This window comes from Stomoxys calcitrans, chromosome 1 (genome assembly GCF_963082655.1).
Source record: "Stomoxys calcitrans chromosome 1, idStoCalc2.1, whole genome shotgun sequence".
Lineage (NCBI taxonomy): Eukaryota > Metazoa > Arthropoda > Insecta > Diptera > Muscidae > Stomoxys > Stomoxys calcitrans.
The window spans coordinates 184,132,407-184,146,001 of NC_081552.1; the positions used below are offsets into that span (position 1 = coordinate 184,132,407).

At 41.0% G+C, this 13,595-nt stretch overlaps 1 protein-coding gene across 1 annotated transcript in view; it reads right to left on the reverse strand.

Moving 5' to 3' along the window:
- Window positions 1–5,703, reverse strand: part of LOC106094719 (band 7 protein AGAP004871) — an 89,494-nt gene extending 83,791 nt beyond the window's left edge. Inside the window, exon 1 of the mRNA XM_059360786.1 lies at window positions 4,571–5,703. Coding sequence (XP_059216769.1) covers window positions 4,571–4,627 — 57 coding nt within the window. The 5' untranslated portion in view covers window positions 4,628–5,703. The remainder of the gene's footprint in view (window positions 1–4,570) is intronic.
- Between the last annotated feature and the right edge of the window lie 7,892 nt (window positions 5,704–13,595).

Below are 13,595 nucleotides of genomic sequence, written 5' to 3' on the forward strand. Positions count from 1 at the left end.
TTGGCAGAAAAGCTTGCAGCTCCGGTAATTTTATTGTATTCCTTGAGCCATATATAATACACATTCCTGTATAATTTTGCTTTTTTACGACGTGCTCTGTTTAAAATTCTGCGGACCTTTTTTCCCCGAAGAGGACAACTATTTTCGAAAGACCCACCCAGTGCAGTCGTACAATGTTGACATTGTTGTCTATGCTTGGACAATCTTAATTAACTTTCCCGAGTCCTCTTCAGAGTAGCCTTCCGAATTTTATCCAGTTGGTTTTCAACTTATTACGGAAGCTTATCGGTTTAGGCTCTGGCCGTGCTATTCCAAACCTAATATAGCAATCATCGATTAGATTTTCCGAACATATTGTCACATCTAAAATCTCCTCCCTAATCCTATCAAGAAAGATAGCGGTGTTACCAATATTTAGCGTATTAGGTCACTAGTTTTCCAGAACTCCACTAGGGCTTGGCCCCGCTTATTAGTGTTGGTACTACCCCACGAAATGTGGTGATAGTTAGCATCGCACCCTATTAGTACCTCGTTTCCTGTCTGTTTTGCGTCCCCCATCAACCGTTGCAGCTCCGACGTTTGTGGCGGTCACGGAGAATCGAAAGACAGATAAAGTGATGGTATGTTTCACCGTCTCCCTGTCTCACCAATGTTGCATCCGACGTTGATAACTCTGAGGAAAATACATAATTTAAATTTTTATGACAAATAGCGCAAGTCCTCGGCCGAGTACCAGTGTTAGCATAAAAGAATTGATATTTGATGTGGTTCAGTCAAGAAACTTTGTTCCAGGTCATCCATGGCTCCTGAATTATGGCAATATGGATCTTACCCTTACTGATTTTCTCCATGAGAGCGTGTGTAGCTGTCTCTTTCCGGTGGAGGTTTATATGGATAACCTCAATCGTTGATCCTCCAGTAAATGGGCTTCTTGGGAATGGGTAATGCTCTCATCGTCTGCTCTCTGCTCATTAGGCTGCATTGACTTTCCTGTCACTGCATTGCCTGATGTTATCGTATTAGGTTCTTTGCATATCCTAGTCTTCCGAATCTTTAAAAAGTCGGCAAAGATTCCATCGTCGCTCCCTGTTCGTTAGGCTGAATTGAGTTTAACGTCCCTGTACTGACTGATGTTTCAATATTAGGATCTTTGCCGATATTAGTCTTCCAAATCCTATGTAAATGAGCTTCTTGGGAGTAGGTAATGATTTCATCGTCGGTTCTCTGTTCGTAAGGCTGCATTGAGACTCCTGTTGCTGCGCTCCCTCCTGATGTTTCAACATGATGATCTTTACCTATCCCTGACTTTCGACCCATCTTGATGGGTCCGTGGTCAGGTCCCCGTTCGTTAGGCTGTGTTGGGTCTCTCGCCCCTGCACTGCCTGCTTTTTTAGTATTAGGGTCTTTGTTTATCTTAGTCTTCCCAGTATTGAGAGAGACGGGGATTGTCCTGTCGTCAGCCCCCACTACACGCCCTGATGTCTCAATATGAGTAGTTATGCCTATTCTAGTCTTTCCAATCTTGGAAAAGACAGCCTTGCTCACGTAGTGCGCCATGCCTTTAGTCATAGCCAAACTTGTCACGGAGACTTAATCCATGCCAACCATAAGGAGAGTTCCTTCCTTCTTCCCCTCTCGGTGGAAGAACTCCCACTTCACTGTGACCAAACCTTGGTTTTGTTTGCCCAAGAATTCCAACATGCGTTCCGTCGCTAATTTACTGCCCCTGCCTTGATGAAGACCGTCGCCTCTGTGACCTGGGGGATGTCCATCTTTCTCACCATGTCGTGCTTTGCACCCTTCCAGGGAGCTGGATACCTCCAGATGTTGATGGTATCAATACATAAGCAAAACGCAGAGTAAAGGTGTCCCCTCTATTCTCGCAGCTTGTCATTTGTATGAGTCGACCCTCTACGAAGGTCCACTTATGTTCGAAAATCATATCGTTAACTAGATCCTCCATTTAGTACCGATGATGTGGTAGAATTCTACCGAATGCACTGCCGATAGTGATGACTGCAAAAGTCAGTCTGGAGGCCACCGTAGCGCAGAGGTTAGCATGTCCGCCTATGACGCTGAACGCCTCTGTTCAAATCCTGGCGAGACCAGCATAAAATGTTCAGCGGTAGTTATCTCCTCCTAATGCTGGCGACATTTGTGAGGTAATATGCCATGTAAAAACTTCTCCTCAAAAGAGGTGTCGCACTGCTGCACGCCATCCGGACTCGGCTATAAAAAGGAGGTCCCTTATCATTGAACTTAAACTTGAATCGGACTGCATTCATTGATATGTGGGAAATATGCGCCTGGTCCTTAATGGAATGTTCATGGGCAAATTTGCAATTTTGCATAAGTCAGCTCTTTTCTGCTGTGCTTCCTAGCCACTCCGGCTTAAGAGGGCGGCTCCTTACCACTCTCGGCGACCATCTTCTCCATCCGTAATGGCTGTGGTATCTTTTTGGAAGTCACAGTCCTGATTGAAGACTCAGGGATCATGCGCGCTTCCTTCGTTCCTGTTCCGACTTTGTCTACCTCCACAAGACATTGTCTGTAGTCTCCATTGCGGGATGGTTGGCTTGGTTTGCTTTCTCATTAATTAGTCTGACGACTAGTTGTGCGCTTGAAACATTACTACCTAATATAAGTCACTGTGTCGAATTTCAGCGAAATCGGATTATACAAGTGCCTTTTATTGAATAGTGATATCGAAGAGCCTAACGCAACTCACTGTCCCAAATTTCAGCAAAATCTGACAATAAATGTAGCTTTTATGGGCATATAAACCTAAATCGGCAGATCGGTCTGTATGGCAGCTATATCCAAATCTGGACCAATCCAAGCCAAATTGCAGTAGGATATTGAAGGCCCTAACACAACTCACTGTCCAACATTTCAGCAAAATCGGATAATAAATGTGGCTTTTATGGGTCTAAAAACCTTAATCGGCGGATCGGTCTATATGGCAGCTATATCCAAATCTTGATCGATTTAAACCAAATTGCAGTAGAAGATTGAAGGCCTAACACAACTCACTGTCCGACATTTCAGCAAAATCGGATAATAAATGTGGCTTTTATGGGCCTAAAACCTTAAATCGGCGGATCCCGTCTATATGGCAGCTATATCTAAATCTGGGCCGATTTGGGCCAAATTGACGAAGGATATCGACTGGGCTAACACAAATCACTGTTCCAAATTTCAGCAAAAGTGGATAGTAAATGTGGCTAGTATGGGCCTAAGACCCTTAATCGGTGGATCGGTCTATATGGGGGCCATATCAACATATGGTCCGATATAGCCCATCTTCGAACTTAACCTCCTTATGAACAAAAAAAAGATTCTGTGCCAAGTTTCAGCTCAACATCTCTTTTATTAATGACTGTAGCGTGATTTAAACAGACGGACGGACATGGTTAGATCATCTTAGATTTTTACGCTGATCAAAAATGTATATACTTTATGGGGTCAAAAATCGCTTTTTCAATGTGTTGCAAACGGAATGACAAAATAAAAATACCCTCATCCTTCGGTGGTGGGTATAAAAAAGGCATGCCATCAGTTTACTTTTGTTGTTCTGGCAGTGTGTTATACACTGAGGCGGCAGCCCTTGCCGATGGAGAACTCCACCGTATCAATCCGGTCCGTACAACCGGCTGCCATGGGATTGATCAGTTTGTTTTTGCTTTGAACCACGGTCCATAGACAGTAAGATAAATGTTCATGGTTTCTTGCCATACAAGTGCTAACGCATTAGATTGCTGGCATTAAGTCCTTATGACAACACGTCTCGACTTCCATTTTAATCCCTTAAAATATGTTCAATTTTAACCTCTTGCTTAAAATTTATAGCCTCATAATATTAAATTTAATGTGGTTTTATTGTACATTTAAGATGTGGTGCTGCAAATCATATTAACTGCTCATCTTGGACCATTTAAATGCTGCATGGATGTTGCCAATTCACCAGCAAATGGATTTGCACATTTGTAGTATAGAAAGAAAAAAAGAGTGAATTCACACTCAACACATAAATTTTATTGGTGACAATAAAATACGCCTTCCTTCCTTCCTTCAATATTTTGTACACATTTTGGGTTTGCGCGACATTCATTCCGATGACAGCCAAGACTATTTTTGGTGTCAACCATTGAATATTTTATGGGCTTTGAAATGTAAACTCCCATTTGAGGCCCTCCTTCATCGATATCAAATATTGCCAATCTTCTGCAAAAAACAAAAAAAAATCTCTTCGATGCGGGAGGAATTAATTTTGGGCATTGGTGTGAAAGCAAAACTAGCCAAAAACTAAATCTCAGAAAATTGAAATAAATCACGTGCCTTTTTTTTCTCGCCCTCTGTTTAGGCGGCTGGTGATGTGTGTGATCACACATGACAAATGAATGCATGGCTACAATGGAATTAAGAACACTGTTCTTCCAAATAACATGGAAATAGAAACCAAAACCGCACACACACACACTGGCACATAAACTTTCGCATAGAGAAAATGAAATACAATGCCAGTTAATCCCAAAAATGATTTATGGTGCCCCAAGGCGGGCATACATACCTCGTAACGTTTATCACTGTCAATATTGGGTAATTTTTCAATAAACTCTTCCAGCATATTTTTGATCAGCACGAGGAGAGTGAGAGCAGTAGAACACAGTCGACTACAGCAGCGACTACGAACGACACCAGCACATCGTTATGGCGTTAAAACAAAAGGTAACAAATGTCAGCAGCAGCAGCAGCAGCACACACCAAAACACCTGTTGATCTCAGAGTTTCTCTCACGCCTAAGTCTTCGAATCACTGCTACCAGTTAGTTGAACGATTTATGTGTGCGGCAATGAAACGCGTTTGTTGTTTGCGGCAATTGATGGAGACAGAGCGAGAGATGGTGTTATTGTTTTTGTAGTAGAATTGTAAAAACAAAGTTTTCGTCGCTAATGCTGCCTAGGCCAGTAAACAAACACTGGCTTGTTCAACACACTCAACCACAACAGCCAGCAGCCAACCCAACTAAGCATCACACGATTGCAAATACCTCGAAATATGTATAGGGTGGAGTGGGTGGTTGATTGGTTGGTTTATTACTACCAGTGCACACATACACACATCTCGTTAATAGCGTTGGCAAGTTGACAGCATTAACAGCAACCGAAAAAACAATGGCAATCACCAACGATAAACGAGTGGCACGAAGACGAAATAAAATCAACGCGGCGACAATAATTACCGAATGAACATCAGCATTATTCACACATACAACTAACGAACTTAGTGCATACATATACATACGCTCGTACGGGCTGAAGGAGACACGGCTACACGATAACAAGGCAATGATAGTTAGTAGGGAGGGAGAGGTGTTCAACTTAATACCAGGAAGTAATAACACTTTACCGCACATACACATACACACACATATACACTTCTCTCTTCCTCTATATAATAGAAGTATGGTAAACTTAGAACACTGCCATAACACAAATCGTAGAGTCACATTCGTAGAGTGAGAGAAAGAGCATTGTGGGTTACGTCCAGCCGGAGGATGAGGAAGAAGAAGAAGGGGTTACCGACAGAGAGCAAGTGCAAATGCACAAAGGGAAAAGAATAAACGGAAAAAATAAACAAAAAATCACCGCTCTACTACCGACAATTTGCTTTTTTTATATTGAATGCCACTGAAAAGTGCCCACTGCCACAGCACAAAACAAACTGAATCGTTGGTCGCCATGCCAACCAGCCAACCAGGCAGTCAAGCCAGCTTGTTATGCTTTTTTCTGATGCTCAATGCTAGTGTTGATGCTGCCGATGCTGTTGATATTGTTATTGTTGTTGTTGTTGGTGTTGGTGTTGGACTTGGTGTTGCTGTGGCTGTGATTGTTTTTATTATTGTTGCCACACTTTGTGTCAGTGTGTATGTTTTCAGTAATATCTTTTCGTTTCCGTATGATGTTCGTTTTCGGTATTTGCCTTTCCTTGTTTTTGCACCAAACATTCGCACAAATACAGAAACAAGGACACCACCCAGTGAACCAAACGTTCAGAATTCCGTCAAAAGTCTGTACGAAAGTTGAAAAACTTATGCAAATTCGGATCCGAAGTCTGTCCAAATTCTTAAGGAAATATATTGTATATGCAGTGGTTGACACTATTTCGGAATGAAATATCGAAGGGAAATTTAATGTTTCTGCAGAAATTTCTGAGAGCATGCTTACAGAATTCCGAACCAAAATTATGGGAAAGAGAGGAAGGGAATTTAGAATTGTCGTTGAGACTAGGGGGGGAAACAACGACTGAAATTTTGTTTTTATTTTCTCGTCAGGTTTCGAACCCAGTCACTCAGCCTCATAAACGAAGATGCTAACTTCTGAGCTACACAAAAAAATACACAAAACCATTCCACAACGAGTTCAGAATTCCTTCCGAACACTCGGGAAAAATCTCTGTCTACGTTTGTGCCACAAAAGAAAGCACACAAAGTAAAGGCGTGCTAAGTTCGGCCGGACAGAAATTTGGAAACCCACCACCATGGATTCTGCTAAAAATTTTTACAAAATAAATTTAGTTGAAGGGCATAATCTTAATCTACATACCAAACTTCTGTCAAACCATCTAAATTAAAGCTTCTAGAAACCGAACAAGGATGATGGAGAGACCGGTTTACATAGGAGGTATATCAGGTTATGGACCGATTTGAACCGTAATTGGCACAGTTGATTGAAGTCGTAATATACCGCAAGCAAAATTTAAGCCAAATCGGACAAAAATTGCGTCTTGTAAGGACTCAAGAAGTAAACTCCGGAGATCGGTTTATATGGGGACTATATCAGGTTATAGACCGATTCGGACCGTACTTAGCACGGTTGTTGGCGGTCGTTACAGAACACCACGTGCACAATTTCAGCCAAATCGGACAAAAACAACTCAAGATGAGACTTAAGGCGATGGGAGAATGGATTGAGGATGAGAGCAGCTCATACTACCGCAGTATAATCGAGGTGACGATAAGAAACCTGGAAGAAAGGGAAGAGGTTTGCGATCAGATACCTGAGAGGAACCTTGAAGTAGAGTGCTGGCAGCGGCACAGTCTTCGATTGATGTAACCCTAGTATTGTCATCTGGAAGATCATGTTGCACGGATGGATCAAAGCTAGAGAACAGGGTGGGCTTGAAGGTCTACATTGAGAACCCAGGGACTGAGATCTGTTTTAGACTGCCTGACCATAATACGGTTCTACAGGCGGAGATCCGGGCGATCACGGAATGCGTCACGAACAGTCTTGCAGTGTAAGAAGATTAACGCCTTCTCTGAGGAAGGCAAAATCCGCATCGTTTGGGTGCCGGGCCATAACGGAGGAAGGGGGAATAAAGGGCAGTCGATTTGGCGGTGAAGACCAGAGGACTGCCGTCAATAAACTTGGTTAATCCGAAGCCTTTCGAGTCGACGCAGTCCGAGCTAAGAACGTGGGGATGAATGCGCATGTAACCCTGTGGAACAAAGAAACGGTCGGTAGGACGGCGAAAATCCTATGGGAGCTGCCAGAGAAGATGAGGTTATTACTAAAAGGAAGAAAGAAGGAGGTCAGTATAGTTATTGGTATTACAACGGGACACATAGGACAACGAGCTAACTTATGTAAAATCGGTGCGGCAAGTGAAAGCATGTGTAGGGCAGAGGGGAAGATGATGAGACGTTGGAGCATTTCCTTTGCTATTGCCCAGCTATCTTGTTTAACAGATTCCGGCACTTAGGTGGGGGCACAACTTAGCGGCGTGGCATACAAAACAATAAAGGATTTTGTAAGTAGCACGGAATTACTAACATAACTTTTCTTTTTCGAGGTTACTTTTTAGTTTTTAGAGCGCACAACAGGTCGTTTACTGGCTTAGGCGTATCTCTATAGGGGATTGGAGCAGATTAATATCTGCACCCTCTTTTTAACCTATCCTAGCCTAAGGACTCAACAAGTAAAATCGGGAGATCAGTTTATATGGGAGCTATTGGGTTGCCTAAAAAGTAATTGCGGATTTTTTAAAAGAAAGTAAATGTATTTTTAATAAAACCTAGAATGAATTTTAATCAAATATATAATTGCCATTTTGTTCGATAACCTTTTGCCATCTTCCTGGCAAATTTTGTATTCCACGCTCATAGAACTTCTGGCCTTTATCTGCAAAAAAACTGAACCAAGTGCGATTTTATAGCCTCATCATTGTTGAAAGTTTTACCATTTAAGGAGTTCTGCAAAGATCGAAATAAATGGTAGTTTGATGGTTCAAGGTCAGGGCTATATGGTGGATGCATCAAAAGTTCCCAGCCAAGCTCACTCAGTTTTTGGCGAGTGACCAAAGATGTGTGCGGTCTAGCGTTGTCCAGGTGGAATATGACACATTTACGATTGACCAATTCTGGTCGCTTCTCCTTGATGGCTGTATTCAATTTGAAGCAGCTCAAAATATACCACACACTTCCAATCCCACCAAACAGACAGCATAACCTTCTTTTGGTGGATATCAGCCTTTGAAGTGGTTTGAGCTGGTTCACCATGCTTGGACCATGATCGTTTTCGACTAACGTTGTTGTAAACAATCCATTTTTTATCTCCAGTTATGATTCGTTTTAAAAACGGATCGAATTCATTGCGTTTAAGGTGCATATGACAAGCGTTGATTCTGTTTGTTAAATGAATTTTTTTCAATACATGTGGTACCCATATTAAAATTGACGCCAAACAAACAAATGTAAACAAAATTTCGCGCACTTTTTTTCTAACAGATAACTGACAGAAGAAAGAATGCAATTACAGAGTCACAAGCCGTTGAAAAAATTTGTCAACGCCGACTATATTACCGACAATTACTTTTTGGGCAACCCAATATATCAGGTTGTAGACCGATTCATCCCGTACTTGGCGCAGTTATTGGAAGTCATGCCGGAACACCACTTGCAGAATTCCAGCCAAATCGGACAAAAATTGCGGCTTGTAAGGGCGCTCAAGAAGTCAAATCGAGAGATCGGTTTATATGGGAGCTATATCAGGTTATAGACTGATTCAGACCATACTTGGCACAGTTGATGGACGTCATAACCGAACACCACATGCAAAATTTCAGCCAAATAGGACAAAAAAGCGGCTTGTAAGGACCCAAGAAATAAATCTGATCCGATATTGAACATTTGCAATCCTCAACGACCTACATCAATACTAAGTATGTGTGCAAAATTTGAAGTGGCTAGCTTTATGCGTTTGACCCCTATCGTTATTTCGACAGACGGACGGACGGTCATGGCTAGATCGACTCAGAACGTCGAGACGGTCAAGAATATATTTACTTTATTGGGTCTTAGACGAATATTTCGAGGTGTTACAAACGGAATGACTAGACTAGACCCATCACCTATGGTGGTGGGTATAAAGAGACGAAAACATCCGACACGGAGTTCAGAATTCCTTCCGAACTATCGAAAAAAAATTAAAACATGTAAGAGAGTGCTTAGTTCGGCCGGGCCGAATATTATATGGATCCACTATGGATCGCATTTGTGGAGTTCTTGGAGCGGTATCTCTTTTTAGGCCATCAAAGAATAATGGATATGAATTGTTATGCTATTGGAGCTATATCAAGTTAAAGCACAATTCGGACCGTAAATGAATTGCGCCTTGACGGTTCTCGATAAGCATAATTGGGAGATCGGTTTATATGCAAGCTGTTTGAGGCTATATATCGATTCAGACCACATTGAGCACGTATGTTGAAGGTCATGGGAGAAGCCGTTATTCAAAATTTAAGCCAAATCGGATAAGAATTGCGCCCACTTGAGGCTTAAGAAATCAAGATCCCATATCGATTTTTATGGCAGTTATATCAGGTTATGTACCGATTTAAACTATACTTAGCACAGTTTTTAGAAGTTAAAAAAAAAACACATTAGCCAAATCAAATGAGAATTGCGCCCGCCCTCTGGAGGCTTAAGAAGTCAAGATCCAAGATCGGTTTAAATACAGCTATTTCAGGTTATGGACCGATTTGAACCATACTTAAAACATTTGTTGGAAGTCATAACAAAGCACTTCGTGCAAAATTTCAGCCAAATCGGATGAGAATTGCGCCCTCTAGTGGCTCAAGGAGTTAAGATCCAAGAAATCAGATCGGTTTATATGACAGCTATATCAGGTTGTGGACCGATTTGAACCATACTTAACAAGTTTGTTGGAAATCATAACAAAACTCCGCAGCCAAATCGGATAAGAACTGCGTTCACTTGTTGCTTAAGAAGTCAAGATCCTAGATCGGTTTATATGGCAGCTATATCAGGTTATTTACCAATTTAAGCCTTACTTAGCACAGTTGTTGAAAGTCATAACAGGATCCCACATGCAATATTTCAGCCAAATTGGATGAGAATTGCGCCCTTTAGTGGCTCAAGAAGTCAAGATCCAAGATCGATTTATGTAGCAGCTATATCAAAACATTCACATTTACAATCCCAACCGACCTTCATTTATAAGAAGTACGTATGGAAAATTTCAAGCGCCTAGCTTTACTCGTTCGAAAGATGGTGTGCTTTCGACAGACGGATGTACTGACTGACATGGCTAGATCGACTTAAGATGTTATGACGATCAATAATATGTCTACTTTATAGGGTCCTACACGAATATTTTGATGTGTTACAAACGGAATGACGAAATTAGTATACCTATATCCTTTGGTACCGGTACAAACATTCCCCTGGCAAACAGTGCAGAAATAGTTTAGAATTCCTTTCGAACTGTCGAATGAAAAATTAAAAAAAAAAAACAAGTGAAAAGGCGCTAAGTTCGGCCGGGCCGATTGGATACCCACCACCTCGGATATATATGTAAAGCACCTTTAAGCACCCATAGCGGCTATATCGAAATATGTTCCGATTTGGACCAAATACTAATAAATACCAATCATTGTTCAATTGTGTATAACATAATATTGATCTATTTAGCAACTATGTCTAAAAATAAACTGATTTGAACCATATACGACACGGATGTCGAAAAGCCTAATATAAGTCACTGTGTCAGATTTCAGTGAAATCGGTTTACAAATGCGCCTTTTATGTGACCAAGACTTTAAATCGAGATATCGGTCTATGTGGCAGCTATATCTAAATCTGGACCTTTTTGGGCCAAGTTGCAAAAAAAAATGTTGAAGAGCCTTACACAACTCACTGTCCCAAAGTTCGGCAAAATCGAACAATAAATGCGCCTTTTATGGGCCCAAGAACATTAATCGAGAGATTGGTCTATATGGCAGCTATATCCAAATCTGGACCTATCTAAGCCAAATTGAAGAAGAATGTCAAAGGGCCCATCAAAACTCACTGTCCCAAATTTTGGTGACATCGGGCAATAAATGCGCCATTTTATTGACCAAACGCTTAAACCGAGAGATCGGTCTATATGACACCTATATTCAAATCTGGACCTATTCAAATCTGCAATATGGCACAGTATTGCAGAAGTATATCAAGGGGCTTAACTTAACTCACTGTACCAAATTTTGACGAAATGGGAAAAAAATGCGCCTTTAATGGGCCAAAAGGCTTAAATCGAGAGTTAGGTCTATATGAAAGCTATATGCAAATTTGGACCGATCTGGGCAAAATTGAAGGAAGATGTCAAAGGACCTAACACAACTTACTGTCCCAAATTTCAGCACAATCGAACAATAAATGTGGCTTGTATGGGCCTAAGACCCTAAATCGGCGGATCGGTCTACATGAGGGCTTTGTTAAGATATAGTCCGATATAGCCCATCTTCGAATTTAACCTGCTTATGAACAAAAAAAAAAGAATCTGTGCAATATTTCAGCTCAATATCTCTATTTTTAAAGACTTTAGCGTGATTTCGACAGACAGACGGACGGACATGGCTAGATCGTCTTAGATTTTTACGGTGATCAAGAATATATATACTTTATAGGGTCGAAAATGGATATTTCATTGTGTTGCAAATGGAATGACAAAATTAATATACCCCCATCCTTCGGTGGTGGGTATAAAAACAAATGCCTAACTTTGGATATACACCACCATCAATAAATTAATCATCCTCTTTTATAACAACTCCAATACTATATCCATGGTACAATAATATGCAAATGGTGGCTGGTCTGAATCATATTTGATTCAGGTCCTGCAAACAAGTCACAGTTCCAGCGAAATCGGGCAACAAATCCGCTTTATATGGGACTATGACCCTAAATTAGAAGATCGGTCTATATGGCAGCAATACCTAAATATAGTCTTATCCGAACCATATCTAAATCGAATTTCGGGAGGCCTAAAACATCGCACCGTTTCACATTTCTGCAAAATCGGGTTTTTAATGCAGCTTTTTCCCACAACACTCACATCCGACTTTTATTGGCTTAAGACCCTAATCAGCAGATCGGTCTATATGGCAGCTTTATCTGAATAAAGACTCATCTGGACCATATTTGAGTTAGATATCGGGAGGCTTTAATCAACTCATTACTTAAAATTTCGACAAAATCGGATAATAATTGCGGCTTTTATGAGCTTAAGATAATAAATCGGCAGATCGGTCTATATGGCGCTATATCTAAATATTGTACGATCTAAACCATGCTTAGAACGGTTGTCGGGAGCCCTAAAACATCTTACTGTTACAAATTTTAACGAAATCAGATAATAATTGCGGCTTTTATGGGCTTAAGACCCAAAACCAGCATATCGGTCTATATGGTACCCATATCTAAATATTTTTCGTTCTGGACCATATATATATGTGATGACGAAAGGCTTAAAACAACTCACTCTTTCAACTTCCAGCGAAATCGAGTTTTAAATACAGCTTTTGTGGACTCAAGACCCTTAATCGTCAAATCGCTCTAAATGACAGCTTTATCTGAATATAGACCGATCTGACCACATTTGAGTCCATATTTGAAATCGGATAATAATTGCGGCTTTTATGGGGTTACGACCCTGAATCAACAGAGCGGTCTATATGGCAGCTACATCGCCTGCTACGGTCTTATGACCCTTAATCGGCATATCGGTCTTTATGCCAGCTATATGTAAATACGGTCCGACATGGGCCATATTCTGTAGGAATATCGGGGCCTCAGTACAACATCCTGTTTCAAATTGCAGCGAAATCGGACAAAAATGCGACTTTTACTGGCTTAAGACCCTTAATCGCCAGATCGATCTATATGACAGCTATACGCAAAAATTGTCATATTTGGCCTATTCACGAAAGAAATACGAGTCTTTTCAAAATTGCAGCTCAATATCTTAATATTTGAAGACTGTGGCGTGATTATAACTGACGGACCCGCGGACGGACAGACACACGAACATCGTTAAATCGTTTTAGAATTTTACGACGATCAGAAACATATATACTTTGTAGGGTCAGAAATGGATACTTCGATGTGTTGCCTATGGTAGTGGGTATAACATCCACAAGAAAAGACGGTCAGATATCGTTTAGATTTCTTTCACAACTGTAGGTACAAAAATTCTCTCAGAATGTCGAACAAAATTCGAAACGAACTCGGTAAAATCTGGTCGGAA